The sequence below is a fragment of the Musa acuminata genome, chromosome BXJ2-10, assembly GCF_036884655.1.
Source record: "Musa acuminata AAA Group cultivar baxijiao chromosome BXJ2-10, Cavendish_Baxijiao_AAA, whole genome shotgun sequence".
Taxonomy (NCBI): domain Eukaryota; kingdom Viridiplantae; phylum Streptophyta; class Magnoliopsida; order Zingiberales; family Musaceae; genus Musa; species Musa acuminata.
In genome coordinates, this window is record NC_088347.1 from 25,780,161 (window position 1) to 25,797,669 (window position 17,509).

The window sequence follows — 17,509 nt, forward strand, 5'->3', positions numbered from 1 at the left end:
ACATCGAGTCACTCTATTTCATATAACACATTTCGAGGTATAATTTGCGTATGTTACATGGTTCATCGGAAATGGGATTGCTTTTCTTTTTTGTCTTTTGGTGCGTAATAGAAAGGAGATATAAAAGGTATCGTTTCGAATACGACAGAGTAACGAAAGCTTCCTCGATGGGTGCAATCCGCTATTGCTTTCAGCGACTTTTTCTGGCCGTGACTCCGTCGACGGGTCAATTCCCGGCCGACTCCCCTTCACAGACTGTTTCAGGTAAGGAGTAAGACTCGGATTGCTTATAAATTGACATAATTACGGACTTGGATGATCAATAATATTCACTCGATTCCACTAATTGTTCTTCATTTATATAGAAAGAGTGGGTGTAATTATGTGATGGCCATAAAACTAAGGAAACATGGGAAAGCACCAGCACAGCTCAATGCTATGATCTACGTGAGAAGAATAGAAAATTTCCTTATTATACTACTGTTGATTGAATGTGGGCAATATAACACGATTCCTTCTTGTTCTTAAGAAAACTTTTCTGATGGTTATACGTATATGATTAAAACATGTATTGTGAATCCATTCGTAGGTGGTAAGAAGATAAGATTCAACCTCGAGAAGGAATGTCTTCTGGATAAAAATCAAATACAGATGCATTAAAAACTCATTCTTAAAGGCTTTCTTTTGATAAACTGCCCGTTCTTTATTCTTTCATGTACTATTTTCGACTCTATCAACGTGGGAATGACATTATTCTGTCTCGATAAAGAGACATAAAATGTCAATGGCATGGTTTAGGAAGGATGTGATCTCCTGACAGCCCCTGCAACAGCTTAATCGACCGACCATACAGTAGAAGACATGAGCTAATGGACTTACATAAGTAGCTTCAGACACGAACCTTTTTCCTGGCTAATGAGACAACAGACAGGTTGCACGTATAGGACAAAAAGTATCAGCTCAGACCTGATGGTGACTAATATTTAGTGGTTCTCTTTCGGATCCAATTGCCATCCTATCATTGCTTCCAAGTGGCCTTACAACCTTGCCAAGAGGCAAGAGAATACTGAGTCCAGTGTGGCCATGACCTGCACCTGCAGGAGATTTTTGTGCATCTCTGACATTGTACAGAACTTTTTCTGTGCAAAGATTCGTCAGTAGGCTGGCTTTACCCGATCATCCATGCCATGCCATGCACCATTGAACCAACATCGATGGTAATACTTCCTAAGAAATTTATCTCGATTCTGATGCAATCAGCCCCAAAATGTGTTGGTGTTCTTACTCCAAGACACGGTCGGATTGCATGTCACGTCCTATCGGGATTTATGGACGTAAGAATTCAAGACATTGTTCTCGAATAGGCCCAAATCAACACGTCCTTCTTTACGGCCCAATGAAGGCCCATATTCCTCTGCCATGTTTGGATGTAGTGTTTGTACGTTGTCCATGTCATGATTGGATGTCACCAGCTTCAACGATCCCAGTGACAAAGACTTCAATAACCCCACCACTTCGGGCATCACATGATTATACTAACTATTTTCTTGTCAGCTATAGAACACCATACACAATCACTTGAAAATAAGGATTCGTATGATGGCATTCTGCGTGGTGAGTAGTCGAAGGTTTCGGGATCCACCTAACGCCAATAGGTAAGTAGAAAGATAGCATGCACACATCCGATCCGTACGCTTAAATTCGGGCTCACATACGCAAAACAAAATTTGACATAGTCAAATGAAAGATTTGAACTTTAGTTCCTCTGTCAACGCGAAATATACCCAAATAACAAACAACCAACCAATCATCAATGAATACCAGACATAGATAGTATACGGCAAATTTCCCTTTCGCATCAGCAAATCCTCGCTACGACGCTCGTCGCTTACCCAAACGTTCGACACCGGAATCCAAGATGTCCACATTATTCCTACCACTACCCAACGATGATTCAAGTCCGTGCCATGACCGTCACCTAAATCCTCTTTGACTTTCCGGTTCTTGCGGTGCCAACCAAGTGGTGTGATCCAATGTGAAGTCAACTACCAACCCAATCTTTGTCTTGTCTGATCTACCCCTCCCATCCAGTAAATCTCATAGATAAATAGGTAAATGAATGTTACCAATATTTGAATTGTATTGCGGAATGGTGCATCACGATTGCAATAAATAATTCTTGCTTCGAATGGACATCGCATCTCCTTGGCATTGCTTCCTTCCGTCGGGGCCTTCCTCCTCACTCTTCCCGTGTACGTCTCTTGGTCTCCGCCGAGGCGGCGGGTCGACGTGACCGTTTCGTTCCGCGATGACGGCACGTCAGGCAGAGGCGGAGGCGGCATCTACGCACGTGGCGTCCTTTGACCGCCTCCGGCACGTGGAGTCGATGGCCCAGCTGCCGTCCGGCGCCGGACGGATCTCCCATCTCAACGCTGTCATCCTCGGCGAGTCCCTCGCCTCCGAGGAGAACGACCTCGTCTTCCCCTCCCACGACTTCTCCCGCCAGGCCCTCGTCTCCTCCCCCGAACAGGTGCGTCCCGTCCCTTTAAAGCCCTCGATCCGGGCTGTCGCGAGGAAAAGGGTGGTTATTGGCTTAAAGATCCTGTTTTTTTATGAAGATTTTTTCCTTCCGTAAGAAAATATTCTTTTTTTTTTAGAACAAAGAGATTATGATATCTTCTATTTTGGCAAATCTTTTCTACTCCAATTAATCTGCATGCTTATGATCTCTGCATTGATTTCATGAACTATTAGTACCGAAAAATGTACGAGAGCTCGATAGAGGATCCTGCGGGGTTCTGGTCGGAGATTGCTTCGCAGTTCTATTGGAATAACAAGTGGGATCCGGAGGTCTACAGCGAGAACATTGATGTGAGGAAGGGGACTGTAAAGTTCGAGGTAAGCGTGTGATGTTTAAGCTTGGCCGATTTGAAATGATCGTCTGCACTAGACCTCATGTGGTATTGTCGTTGCTGATCGCAGTGGTTCAAAGGAGGCAGTACGAACATAAGTTATAATGCTTTGGATCGGAACATTGAGGCAGGGAATGGTGGAAAAGTTGCTATCTACTGGGAAGGCAATGAACCAGGTGATGATGGGCAGCTGACCTATGCAGAGCTTTTGGAGAAGGTTTGCCAGGTACGCTGTGAACCATTCCAAATTTGATTGAAAGAACCATGGGTTTAATTGATCATCTGTGTATGCTGTGATAGCTTGCCAATTATTTAAAACATGTTGGTGTTCGGAAAGGAGATGCCGTGGTAATTTACCTCCCTATGCTAGTGGAGTTGCCAATTGCAATGCTAGCATGTGCGCGAATTGGTGCAGTCCACTCGGTAAGCTGATGGATTTTTCCTTCGGAGCAATGGAGTTGAGATCTGTGTTGGTAAAGTGACATGCTGGAGACTCTGTTAAGGTTGTGTTCGCTGGCTTCTCTGCGGAGGCCCTTGCACAAAGGATTATTGACTGCAAACCCAAAGTTGTAATTACCTGCAATGCTGTGAGGAGAGGTTCCAAAGCAATTCGCCTCAAAGAGATAGTTGACAGTGCTCTAATTGAATCTGTCAAAAATGGAGTCTCCGTAGGTATGTTAGTTTTTTTAAATGTGTAATTTTAATATGTCATGGAGTAATACATGTATATCATGGCAGGTCATTGAATTGTCTGCCTCTGAATATAGACAGTTTTTTCTCATCCTTGTTGATTTACATCCATATTCGGGGTTTTTTAATAATCCATTTAATTTACTACCAAATTGATTTATCTATTTTGGCTAAGATGTATACAAGGAGTATCAAATGCAAAGTTTTAAAGAAAGATGGAGAATGACATTATTACATGTCCTTTGGAATTGCCATGGGATTAAACTAAGTGTATCTAGTCTCGTCAAGCTGTTATGATAAGGAATCTCGATGTTCTGTGTGCAACATGATAGAAAGATTTTTTATCTGTTCGAGCTGAATTCTCTTTTGTTGTCGGCTTTTGTTCTCTATACTTTGCATTATTCACCTTTGAGTGATCTTCTTTTCTCCTTTTACTGATCACACTCGTGTCTTTTTCTTTTGGGTTGACCAGGCCTCTGTTTGACTTTTGAAAACAAGTCGGCCATGAAGAGAGAAGACAGCAAGTGGCAGGAAGGAAGAGATGTATGGTGGCAGGTCAGTCCGATAGGTTGCTTAGTATCAGCATAATTCAGATGAACTTTGAGTTATTTGATGAAATGTGTTACCGTTGAATGCTTAGCACAAAACTGGCGTCTTGATTACATTCTCTGATTTGCAATTAGTACATGAAACACCATTTTTCACTTCCATATTGCAATATTCAGGATGTTGTCCCACAATTTCCAATAAAGTGCTCTGTGGAATGGGTTGATGCAGAAGATCCACTATTTCTCTTGTACACGAGTGGTAGCACCGGAAAACCAAAGGTTACAGAGCTTTCTTATCTTAATTGTTTTCAGCCTTTTTTTTTTTAATGCTGAATGTGGGTTATTTATGCTTTCGTATGCAGGGTGTTCTACACACAACTGGGGGATATATGGTGTATTCTGCGGCAACATTCAAGTATGCATTCGACTATAAGCCATCAGATATATACTGGTATGCTGGTGTTTGTGTTCACGGGTTGTTCCAGAGCATGTTTATTAATGTAATTTTGGCAATATGTTCTGCAACGCTTTCTTATCTCTTATCCTTCTGACTCAGGTGCACTGCTGACTGTGGTTGGATAACAGGGCACAGCTATGTTACATATGGCCCTCTCTTGAATGGTGCCACTGTTGTGATATTTGAAGGGGTAACTATCTGCAATAGTCCTTTCCTCTTTTGAACGACAAAGAAGTTGAATAGATGTCCTTTCTGAATGCAATGTCCTCAGTTTTGATTCCTAAAATTTTAGATTCAGCTCATCGGCTGTTTGCAAATTTAGAACCTTGTTCACCTTTTTTCTTATCTTTTACTAGATGTTTGGCTCTCAATACTGTTTTTATTTTTTCATGTTAATGAGGTATTCTGATATTGTTAATACCTTGTGAATAATATCTGCAGGCCCCAAACTATCCCGATTCTGGACGTTGTTGGGACATTGTTGATAAGTACAAGGTGACAATATTTTACACAGCCCCAACCCTGGTGCGTTCGCTAATGCGTGAGAGTGATGAGGTAATAACCTTGGGGTGTACTTCATCTATCATGATTGCACTTTTTGGTTTGTTTCATATTCAACTTTTTTACGTCCATTTTGCTTCAGACTTTAATAGCTGCTTAGTTTCGACATTCACCTGTTCCAGTGAATGCTATGTCTGTCCAATGGTATCCTAAATGTGTGTCTTATTACATGCCCGATAAACTAAAGTAGGTTCTTGAGCATTTCATTAATACCCTGGAAGTTCCTGCATAAGTTACCTCCCTCCTCTCGTCTTATAATTTCTTGTGAAGTTCCTCGACCACAAACCATGCCATCTACTGTGCATGTGTTTCCTTATAACATTCTTGCATGACTTCACCAGCATTTATATTGTAAATTGCATTCAAGAAACTCCATCTTGTTGAATTTGCTCCCTTAAGTCACACTTTTGTGTCTCTGTCCATTATTAGGCAATAGGGGGGCCGTTTGATTGTGGAATACGTGTTGTAATAAGAATAACCTGTAATAACTTGCCAAATAACCTTATCTTTTTGGAACTTGTTCTGACTGGTCAAAGGGATATGTTTTTCAAGTTATTTGTCATTTCCAACAGAATAACCTATTCTACGAAAATGACAGAGATAGCTATACCTTCTGTATATTTATTTGTTTTCCTGTTTGGAGCAAAAAGGTAAATGTTCTTTCTTTTGGTATATTTACCCTACTAACAAGAATTGTGTACAAGTAATTTTCTTGTGCGGAATAGCATACTTACTCTCTTTATACATATTTCCTCAACCATTTAACTATCCGAGTATGTATTTTTATTGATCCCACTGGCACGTGCTTTCATGCAGTATGTCACTCGCTACCACCGGAAGTCTCTGCGTGTTCTTGGTAGTGTAGGCGAGCCAATTAATCCTAGTGCATGGAGGTTCGGCCCCAACTCCTTGGACTACCTTTCTGTGTCTTGCTTTTGTAGCTTAAAAGATTTCTTAAATGTATTATATTCATCAAACTAGGTGGTTTTACAATGTTGTTGGGGATTCACGATGCCCTATATCAGATACCTGGTGGCAAACAGAGACAGGTGGCTTCATGGTAAGTGAATGTTCCTGTCCTTGTATTTGTTGGTGGCCAGTAGCTGTTTTGATGTAATATGTGTATGCTTTTCTGTGAATTTTTATTTAAATCACAACTTAATTGTTTTCCTTCAGTCGAAGTCCGATGGCTTAACTTCTATGGTTTGTGTACAGATTACGCCTTTACCTGGTGCTTGGCCCCAGAAGCCCGGTTCTGCTACCTTTCCTTTCTTCGGAATCGAGGTATGTACTAATGTAATTCACATATGGAAATAAGGGTTTTAAATGTGAAATATATTTTTTTTAATTTTCCAATACTGTTTGAGATACTATTGCAGCCAGTCATAGTTGATGAGAAAGGGAATGAGATAGAAGGTGAATGCAGTGGATATCTTTGCATCAAGAAGTCATGGCCTGGTGCATTCCGTACGCTTTACGGTGACCATGAAAGATATGAAACCACATATTTTAAACCATTTGCTGGTTATTATTTTTCTGGCGATGGATGCAGAAGGTAACTTTCCCCAGACTGTCAGTTGATCGAAAGCTCCTCTTTCATCTCCACCAATATATGTTTAATGAATGCTGATCTCTGCATAGTTTAATTTGGAAAAAAATCTTGGTTTTGATTATTATAATGTTCCATTATTATATTATTATGGTAGAGACAAGGATGGTTACTTTTGGCTCACTGGAAGAGTTGATGATGTCATCAATGTGAGGTACACACATGCTTAGCATATTCACTACAATTAGACAGATTTTCATCAAGCCACAGCATTTCTCGACAATTTCGCTATTGCTGTATTTTATGACCTTGATGGATTATAATGTTTGAATTCTTTTTCAGTGGACACCGTATTGGCACTGCAGAGGTAGAATCTGCTCTGGTCTCGCATCCCCAGTGTGCAGAAGCTGCCGTAGTTGGTGTTGAACATGAGGTATGATAATACCTTCTTTGTGGTGGCTGCAACAAAGAAAGCATTAAGCATCATTCATATGTCATCCTCTGATTCATTAACCATTCTTGTTATCAGATCAAAGGGCAGGGCATTTATGCTTTTGTCACTTTGGTGGAGGGCATTCCATACAGTGAAGAGCTCCGGAAAAGCCTTGTTTTGGCAGTTAGAAACCAGGTGCACTCTTCTTGTAGATCTTTGTATCTTACCAATCAAGAAAACTGATCTGATAGAAAAGTACAACTACAGGTATAGTTTCGATAATCTAAAATGTACTTGAGCTCAAAATACAAGTGGCCAATAACTATTTGATTACCACCAACTAACAACTTCGTAGAAGATTGTGCCTATATATCATACTGTTAATGAACAACAATAGAATTGCTTTATTCACTTTTTCACATTCAGAATATGGATGCACAGTATCACCTTATCACCTCGGTAACAACTATTTTTTTTATTTCACTTAGGATCATTGTCTCTAACACAAGCATGAATGAGCTCCTTTGTTGATTCACTAACCAAAAAGGATTTCCTGTCAGATTGGTGCATTTGCTGCCCCTGACAAAATTCACTGGGCACCCGGACTGCCAAAGACGAGAAGTGGAAAGATCATGAGAAGGATTCTACGAAAAATTGCATCCGGGCAGCTGGACGAGCTCGGAGATACCAGTACACTTGCTGACCCCAGTGTCGTGGACCAACTAATCGCACTCCGTGATTGCTAGTAAAAATAATTGGCATTCATCGATTTTCTTGAACGTTAACACACTTATGGTGTGATTTTATGTGATCGTATATGTACATGGATATTTTTGCTGCCCTGCCAGGAGAATTTTTAACAGAGTAAACAAATGTGTGGGAGCATTGTCACTGTGGTTCCTGCTGCAAATGTTACAGTGCTAGAGTAGTTTAGCTGTTTAGCTTTGAAACTTCTGATGAATTAATTAGTGAAAGGGTTAGAACTCGGGTCCTCGTGATGTAGATATAGTTATGAAATTGGTTACCATATAATCTTCAATGTTTGTGGCACCATATGTACTAATTTCATGATTTCAGTACCTTGCAAGTGAAAAATTGCATGGCTTGGCAAGAAGCCGGTGATGGTTGATTAGATAGAGCAGGTGATCCCATGTAATGCAATCTACCACATCACATTCGAGATGTAGTATTTCTCTATTTAATTCTTATTTATATATGACAGGAAAGTGCATGACATGATTAGGTAGGATTGACAAAAGTCAATTTTTTATTATCTTTATTATCATGTATTTATATAGACAAACTACATTCTTGATATAATTAATAAATATATTTTTTCTTGCTCGAGAAGAATATCCCTAAGTAAGACAACTCTCTAGATAAAAAACGAGGAGAGTGAGATGAGGATCATCATCCTGACCCAGTGATGGAGCAAGGAAAGAAACCTTGGTGCTGACAACTTTTGGTTCCAAGCAGCGAAGCATATGGAAAAGACAAGAGGACACTAATTCCAAGCTAGTGATGAGGATCATCATCATCCCCTTCCTAGTATTGATAAAAAAAAGACAGCTAAAGTCTTCCGAAGAGTGACAAATGAAGCTAAAGAGCTGAAACCCAAATTCATGATCCCGAAGTCAAGGAAGGAAAGCTAGAAAAAAACTCCCTCTAGGAAGTATCAACCCTCTCGTAATCTCATTTAAACATAGGTCAAAGAAGAATGAATTTTTTGTTTTGGAATTGCAAATGTGCGGCCAAGAAAAATTGCGTAGCCCATCTTAAATATCTCATAAAAGAGTATAACTTAGTTATGTTTACTTTGCTATGCACTTATTACGCCAAGGATTCTAATGATATGGGATGAGGAGCGACTTCAGGCAAAGATGGTTAGTAAACACAAATGTATTAGCATAGTATTCAACAACACAGGTAAGTTCTCTTGGATTCTTACGATAATTTTATGCAAGTACTGTTTTTTTCCTTCTTTTATCGTAGGAATCATTGGAATTTACTTGCTTCTTATGAGTTTAATAATGTGCCATGAATTCTGTGTGGAGACATGAATATAATCTCCTCACATGATGATAAAGCTGGGGGGGGGGGTTTAAACCTTTCTTTTACTCTCTTTTTATTATGGATTTTAGGAATTTTATCTCTTCTTTTGGGTTAATTGAAGTCAACTTTCATGGTCTTAGGTTTACATGGTGTAACAATTTCTGTCAAATTTGATTGGATCTTTATGAATGATAGCTGGTTGGATGTCTATAGTTTTACCCAAGTTGTTCAGATTCCTTGTAGGGTTGAGAAGGAGAAAAAAAGCAAAATTTTTGGATTTGAATAGGAACATAGAGACCATGTTTACAATATTCTCAATGGTTTGAGTGCCTCCACTATAAGATGGAGGAGGTATAAAGAGAGTCTTAAGCAGAAGCGTAGAGAAATAAGTTATGAGATTGAGAAGCTTGAGGACAAAACCGATTGAAAGTGTTTAAATAAGGGGGAGGAAACTAACTTAATTTATCTCCATAATAAAGTCTTAGCTCTCAATTGTCAACTACATCATAAATGACGAAATAAGGCTAAAACCTAATGGATTATGAAAAGAGACCTAAACACTAAATTTTTTCATGAGTTTATTAATTATAGGAGAAAATCAAAGGACCATACGTTAAACATTTTTTTACTGCTATCTTCTATTCTCTTTTCTCATTCTCCTCCTCAGATAGCAAGTGTAGAGATTTGGATAGCGATTCGAGGAACATCTTTGTAGCTATTACTATATGGATCATCGCTAGAGAGGAGGATACTTGATCTCCTTCATTCTCTCTCATAGATATATAAGAATTCAGGGATATATAATCTCTCTACGTAATATAATTATTTCACATGTGATATTCAGTTTTATGAGTCTTTGTACATAAATCTTTGTAGAACGATAAATACCTTTTAGAAAATTTAAGATTTTTATTTTATGTTGTTCCATTGCACATATGATGTTGCCCCTAGATTTTTTTACAGAAATCACATCAACTTTTTTTACCAGAGATGATGGTTTTAAGGTAGAGAATGGGGATGAAATATCTAATTGTTTTGTTGACTGGTACATGAATCGATTGGGAGATAATGCTACTTCTAGGGGTGGGATTTGTCCATTGGGATACTAAGCACTTGCATGCTCCTCTCTGTTTATCTAATGATGTCTATTGGGATTTGTCCAAAAACTTTCCATGGATGAGATTTTTAGTCCCTAGGTCTCGGCAAGAGTTTGGGGTGTGACGGGTTCAACACTATGGAATTCTTTTGAGCTTATTGGGACATCATCAAGGATAGCATTATTGAAGCTTTTAACAAATTTCATTATCAAGCTAGTTTTTCTTTAAGTTGGGATAATATTTTTTATTTTTTTTTTAAAAAAAATCTCAAATGTTCTAACACCAATGATTATCAGCCGATTGTATTGTATAATATGGTTTATAAACTTTTAGCTAAGATATTAGTTAACAGGCTTAACAGGCTTAAAGGTTTATAAACCTTAGTTGGACGAAGGTGATCGTCCGATCCGATGTGCTAGCTAGATAGAAATCATCAACCATATTAACCATCATCCTCCTTGGTCCTTGTAATAGATCCTCAAGGACATGTCAAGGGTCATGATAATTTTTTGTCACATTAGTAGAAATATGAATATATTTACTCAAGATAAGTCTTTCTCTCGGGGTTCTCTCCAGTTCAAGTCCGGAGTATTTGGGACTCTGGATATTTTCGCTGATTCAATTAAATTGTTTTCTGTTTAAAAGAAAAGAAAAAAACAAGCAGCTGTTGATCTTTGTTGCTCCAGATGATTCGTCTACTGAGTTAATTTCCCCTATTTAATTCCCCTACTTGCCCCTCCTTTTGTTCAGTAGCATGCAACTTTTATTCTGGTGGTACCATTCTGCTGCCATCAAGTGCTAAAATTTCATGGATAATTTTGGTCTCCAAGTAACATAAATAATTTCGTCCACGTAGATCTCTATCAATAGTAAACATCTGGTGTTACTGGGTATACAGCATGCACTGCATGAAATTGGTCAGCGCCAGAACTGGTAGTACTACATGACAAAACTTGGTAGTCTGCAACTCGAGTTATCAAGCACCACATAATAGGCTCAGAAAAGGGCACTGTTGGATGGACCTCTGTGTTCATCACAGCAGAGCCTACAACATCTAGAGTCTTGTCTCCCAAGCATTAGACGCTCGAGATAGCTTTACTTTGGTGAAGACGAGGGTTAGAAGCCAGACTACGATCCTCAACAGAATGTAGCAGCAATCTGATTCCTTCGTCAATTATTGAGGAGGTCTAGGAAATGCCAATGACCTTCAACTGTTCATAGACCATGGAAACAATTGCTTGTGTGGTTATAGCATGCACGTATGGGAAGCAGAAGCTGGCATGAAGGGAAGAGTTTACCGGAGTAGGTTACTCACAAGATTGTTCTGAGGCTCCCTCCAGTAGAATCCCTGGATAAGAACTGGGAAGACGTTGCAGCCAATTAGAATGTATATCATAAGCGCATGCATCCCCAACCATTCCATAGCCGAGGTTGGCCTCCTATAGCCACCGACATCAACCTGTAGACATCAAAAATGGTAAAGATTAAGCAGCGTTTCAGATACAAGCAGAGAACATTAGTGCTCGGAAAGAAGAAAAAAAGTTTTGGATATCCAACCAGCACATATACTCCAGTAAAGAGCATCCCAGCAGCTCCAGCAGTGGCACACGTATAACTTAATGTGTACAGAGCCTTGTTCATACGCATTCCTGAAACAAAGATGAGTTTAGTTGATTGTACACATCACAACCAAAATGAAGTTAAGGAAGGTAATCCGGAGGATACCGAAGAAGTCCAATGAGAAGGCCAAGGCCAACAGACAAAAGGAAGGAATCAACCATTGAACGATTCTGTCCTTGTGATCCTGCAGTGTTTCAACAGTGATAAGTATTCACCGCAACAAAAAATTTCTTGATCCAAAGATAGTGTACAAATATCAACTATCAGCACCTTAAAATGTATGATAACATGTCCGAATTGCAAACCGATCAAGCAAGTCACGATTGCCATCACAGAACTGCAGCATCAACTTGTTTGCTTTAGTTGCCATGACATCAAAAGAAGACGAAGACAAAACTGCAGATTGGCAGCAAGAAAGACAAAAGAAAAGCTGACCTAAGTAATCCTTCAGGATCAAAAGGAGCTTGGCACCATGAAGGAGCATCAGGTGGTAGTGGGCCACTAGCTGGTGAGTTTATGCTGCATTGCTGAAGAAAGAGTAACAAAAAGTTATGGAGGGGAAACCTCACGGATTGATCAACTGAAGTAGATGCAGCGTATGTGAAACCTTTGTCCTTTCATAAACAGGACGTCTATGTAGATGTCGGATGCCAAAAATTTGGCGGTCAGTCATTCCCACAGCATTGCAGGCAGGTCCTGTGTCACCTCTCACTCCGCATTTCACCTAGAGTTTATGAATATAAATATTAATGTTAATGGAATATATACTGGGAGAAACTCATCATTGGAAGAGATCACAAGGTACAAAATGACAAAGTCTAGGCATTGATCTAACACTGTGTGCAACTTACTGATAAGGTCTTTGGCGTGGAGCCTGGCCCTGGAATCTGGTACTCCCAATCAGGAACATACGAACCATAGAGAAGAACCATGTACATGATCGTAAGAATCAAACCCACCAGCCTACATGAAACAAGGAATTTTCATTGAATCGAATTACAGCATCATTAATACATGCGACAATCATAGACTGGTCTAGCTACCTAGCTTTCTTTAATGCTTCTCTACCTATTTTGTTCGACTCTCCAATAATCTCTCTCTGTATCTGTTCCTTTCTTTTTCATTTGTTTATTTAAGCCTTTTAGCTTTCTGAAACACTTTTGTTGATACAGTCACCATGATGCTTGACTGGAGAGTAACTTTGAAAGATTGATCAAACACACTTGACATACTTACAATTGCAATCGGTATCGCCTGACCAAGGAATATCCAGAATCAACAACATCGTCACTTTTAAGCCAGATTTCGCATATTGCAACTAACAGATAGGCCATCGCTATCCTCTGCAAGGAAGATTATTTAGTTGAATAGATAACCTCTACAAAAGACAAGAGTAATTCATAAAACGATTGCCTAATAATTAGTGGACAACACAAATTTCACTATTTGCAACGTAGTGGATATGATCATTAGCATCTTATCAGCAGATATCTTGTATATACTCTATAAGGTTTATATTAGACCAATGGCTGTGGGCTCTTAAGGAGTTTAATTGGAGCTTCTAAAGATTACAGAGAATTCTTGTTCAGAGAGATTTCATCTCACACTGTTTGTTTAGATTTCACTTGTTTAGAGAAATCAAATAGGTGGCTCCAATCTAGCTGAGTCTGAAGAAGATTTTAATGAGCACAACAAATGTTCATCTCTAATACAAATTATTACAATGTGCTTAAATTCATCCATTTAAAAAGAAAAAAGGCTTTTTGGGATGAAATCGACGTAACTGCTTAATTTTGACAGCAAAATTGAAACTACAATGATTGTGTACAAATCATCATAAAGCTTAATGGCACTGTGTAAAACACATTATTTGTGAGCATCAGGGTGCATCTCCTACCTGTAGTACGCCCATCCATCTCATACTCAAAATATCAACTCCATAAGTTAAATTGTGAAGACCATGGAAATAGCCACCTAAGAAAATAATAAGAATTTAGGAAGTAACCAAATACACAATAAGGTGACAAAAACAAAAAAGGAACCAAATTTCCTCAAATAAGTTCACAGAAATATTAGTGTATTTTGAAGTAGTAAAGGGGAAGGGCTGTATACCTTGAACAACGAGACCTACAACAAAGAGCTTCAGTGCTCGAAGTAATGCTTTCCAAGTTGCTACGGCTTGGTTTGTGACTCTCTGAGCACAAAGCTAAGTGTAAATTGCATCTTTCTTGTACTCAAGATGCATGCTGTAACTATAATCCATTAACATTCTTTTCTAACTACCAAATTAAATTACTTAATCCACTAAAATGTAGAATTTCCAGTATAGGATTAAGCATTTGGTCAAGCAATTAGCTTACCTTGTATGTAAGTGCAAGTGCAACTCCAACTATAAACAAGAAAAATGGCATGACAAAATCAGCAAGGGCCACACCATCCCAAGGAGAATGATTGATCGCAGGAAAAAATGATCCAGCTTCGTCTACGAATATCATCAGCTGCAGTAAATATGTGACTAAGAATTATATCGCAATTTCCATCAAAAGAGAAAAACAGGAAACAATATCATAAGACATAAAAAAGTAAATGGGAGTATTCCCTATATGAGGCTCATTCCGCATTGTTCATAGATAGTATCATTTCAGCCAAAATTTCTGCTATTAACGGAACACCTTCAGCTAAAAAAAGGTCAAGGGACACTGTCCAACATCATGTTGATTTTTATCAAGTGCCACTTGAAACAAAGATCAAAGGCTCGAAGTACATGTTAATTTTCATGGTTTGTAGGATTAGGAAATAGTTTCATGTCTATGAACTTTATATTGCCCCACAGAAATCCTAAAAATAGGTATCATAGACTTCATTTTTAATTGATAGTTATTTGGTTGTGTTTTAAGGTCTACAATGCATGAGAATGTTTTCGCTATTTCTCTAGCTTTCTAATTATTTTAAATATAGAAAACCTGAAAAATGTCAAAATCTCAATTAATGCACCAAACTGAGGCTTCAAACTCACCGAAGGACCAGGGACCACTCTCTCAGAAAGGCTTCTCAAAAAGCAATTCTGACGAACTCGTATTCATTTTCGGGACCAGGATTTTGTTTTGGCGGTGCAACGACAGTAAAGGCAATAACATCCATCAGATCACGCGGCGGAAAGTTCAGGGATGGGAGGTACAGGAGCCCTTAAGCCAAATCCTGATCCAGGTATCGAAGAGTGATTGTTTTATGGAGCTTCCACTTTTTAATGGGCACAGCCACCGCCCAGAAGAAGAAAAGGTTGAGATCAGGTCTGCAGCAGCCATATACTTTACCCACCTCTGCAGACAAAAGGATCTTGCCCTAGTGGTCCTCTGCCTTACCGAAACTCTACACCAGAACTCATACGTCCTATGGAACGAGAGGATTTAGGTAGGGAAAGCACCGACCGTAACCAGAACATGATACAAGCGTGCCAAGCACTCCACGCATCCAGATACCTGAACAGGTTGACTGTGGGAAACAGTACATGGAAGGAAAGTTCTGTAACATATAGCACTGCAACTGCTATACGTACAGATTATTTACTGAAGGTGGGCGTCGGGAAGCAAACCAGAGCAGGAGAAGGGCAGCTCTGATGCTGTCGATTCTTAGTTGGAGTGGACATATGGTGCTGGCGAGATTCCTTTCCAATGGTCGGCACTGATGACTTGCGTGCCAACCTCTATGACATGACCGCGCATCCAATCGAGGTCTGCCCCAGAATTTGAAGCTTGCTGCAGCGGTCAGTAGTTACCTTCCGAAAGAAATGAACTCTCAGACACGCCGCTTCTGCCTTCTGAGTATGATGCCGTCACTGCTACTGTTCTATGTTATAAAAAATAGCATGACTTCCACCTTCCCAGTTAGTGTTTCAATCATTCGAGAAAGCAAGAACAACATTAGACCACATGACCAAGTCTACATCCAATGGATTCGTCCACACGAGTCATATTCGAGCTTGGTTGGCTCTTCGAGGTCGCTATGAAGTACATACGGACATGTATAGTTTAACTACTTACAGCATAGATTAAAGTGCATGCAATGAATGTAAATTGAAGGATGAATGGAAATGATTTATGTTATCTCCATTAGGTGGCCAGAATTGAGAGGCGACCTAAACGGACGGGGACCATGGATCAACCGGGTCGCGTTCGTGTCCTAAGATTATGGTGGGACCCACGCCGTATATGGGGGCAACGGCTGAGACGCAGAGATCGATCGGCTCCGATCAAACCTCCGATTGACACCACTTGGAACAACGCAAGATGTGTGTCGGCAGATCAAAACAACACGATAGGAGACGACACAAGAAACTTCTCGCCTCCTCCTCCTCCTCCTCGTTGCTTCAACGAAGCTGGAAGCCGAATAGGTTGGGAGCCGACACTTGTGGATCATGGACGCGGAAAGGAAGCAATGGATTCAAAGCCACGCAAGAGAAGGGAGCGGGCATTTTAACACGTACAAGTTTCCTCTTGTGTGCGCCCAATTCCCATATCCCTGGTTTGATGGACAATGAGCGCGAGGCCGAAAAAGGAGGAGAATACAATTCCCAGGGATGTAATGCTATCCACGAGTGGAATTCGATTCGATGAGAAGTGACATGACATGAATTATTAGTTGCCATATTTTATGGTACCCATGAAAACAATGGCACCGAGTAACAGTGAGGAAAACTAAATGCGGAAGGGAAGTAGAGAAGCACAAATATTCTTAGGGATTACTCTGTAGAGACAGAAAGAATTCTAGGCATTGATAGGATGAGTGTCATAAAATCTAGTAAATAGAACGGAAGCGGGAGGGACGTACTCAATCAGGAAAACCGCAATAAAATTTATGGAGAAAAATAGCTGAGAATCCGAATCGAATCGTGCAATAATTGTTATTTTTTGACCTAATTGATGAGCAATAAATGGAAGGAGGATTCGGAATTAACGTAAAGATTAAATAGGCGTTAAGAAATAGTGACGAGACCAAACAATGCGGAGCGAGCGGCTAACTTACCGCGACGGTGAGTCCTCGGAAGACGTCAAGCGATACGAGGCGCTGCCCGCGTTTCCCGGAAGCGGAGGCCTCCTTTTCTGGCGGGGCTCCATGGCTGTGCTTCCCGCCGGCCTCGATGTCCCTGTGCTGAGACAACAGCACGTCGTCGACGACGACCTTGTTGGGCTCGGCTGATGGAGCGGCCGCCACGCCGTCATCGCTCTTGATGAGCTTGTAAATCCCCATATCTCTCTTCAGACTCTTGGGATATGGATCTGAGGAAGAGAAACAGAACAAATGGCGGAGCGACTGAGCAGTTCCCCTCGATCTCTCCCTGAAGGAGAGGAGAGGCGAGGTCTAAGGAGAGCGAGGAGTGGAGGGGAAGGGAAGGAGCGAAGGGATCCTCTGCTTTCTCTGTTCCTAACCGCTCGTTTTCTGTTTTGTTTTTTTTGGCGTGGGTCGTCGGATGCCGTGACCTCCTGCTCCTGCTCCTGCTCCTCTTCCTCCTCCCTGCCATTTATAAGGAGCTGTACCGCATGAGCCCACCATCATTTCCTTGTCTTATATGTATATACATACATAAACCAAT

The 17,509-nt window shown here is 40.2% G+C and overlaps 2 protein-coding genes across 7 annotated transcripts; one reads left to right on the forward strand and one right to left on the reverse strand.

Moving 5' to 3' along the window:
- Positions 1-2,184: 2,184 nt before the first annotated feature.
- Positions 2,185-8,182, forward strand: LOC135624705 (acetyl-coenzyme A synthetase, chloroplastic/glyoxysomal-like). Of its 2 annotated transcripts, none has more exons than XM_065128593.1 (18): positions 2,185-2,530; positions 2,755-2,898; positions 2,983-3,138; positions 3,213-3,335; positions 3,416-3,584; positions 4,075-4,157; positions 4,328-4,429; positions 4,513-4,601; positions 4,707-4,797; positions 5,049-5,162; positions 5,985-6,061; positions 6,150-6,228; positions 6,384-6,452; positions 6,548-6,723; positions 6,875-6,931; positions 7,060-7,150; positions 7,247-7,345; positions 7,711-8,182. In XM_065128593.1, exons 1-18 carry the CDS (start codon positions 2,309-2,311, stop codon positions 7,894-7,896), a joined length of 2,127 nt encoding a protein of 708 aa, XP_064984665.1. In that variant the 5' UTR covers positions 2,185-2,308; the 3' UTR covers positions 7,897-8,182. The 2 variants fall into 2 exon arrangements, with proteins under 2 accessions (XP_064984665.1, XP_064984666.1); XM_065128594.1 differs by having other exon boundaries at positions 7,247-7,417; positions 7,711-7,844.
- Positions 8,183-11,129: 2,947 nt separating this feature from the next.
- LOC135624706 (uncharacterized) lies at positions 11,130-17,418 on the reverse strand. 5 transcript variants are annotated; one of them, XM_065128596.1, is made up of 14 exons: positions 15,512-15,981; positions 15,348-15,398; positions 14,280-14,417; positions 14,032-14,113; positions 13,817-13,893; positions 13,156-13,262; positions 12,771-12,882; positions 12,527-12,643; positions 12,355-12,446; positions 12,190-12,256; positions 12,025-12,103; positions 11,857-11,948; positions 11,615-11,758; positions 11,130-11,510 (listed from the first exon to the last, which is right to left on the reverse strand). In XM_065128596.1, the coding sequence occupies exons 1-14, from the start codon at positions 15,563-15,565 to the stop codon at positions 11,487-11,489; spliced, it is 1,236 nt and encodes a 411-aa protein (XP_064984668.1). In that variant the 5' UTR covers positions 15,566-15,981; the 3' UTR covers positions 11,130-11,486. The 5 variants fall into 5 exon arrangements, with proteins under 5 accessions (XP_064984668.1, XP_064984667.1, XP_064984670.1 ...); XM_065128595.1 differs by lacking the exons at positions 15,348-15,398; positions 15,512-15,981 and adding an exon at positions 16,942-17,418; XM_065128598.1 differs by lacking the exon at positions 15,348-15,398 and having other exon boundaries at positions 15,476-15,972.
- Between the last annotated feature and the right edge of the window lie 91 nt (positions 17,419-17,509).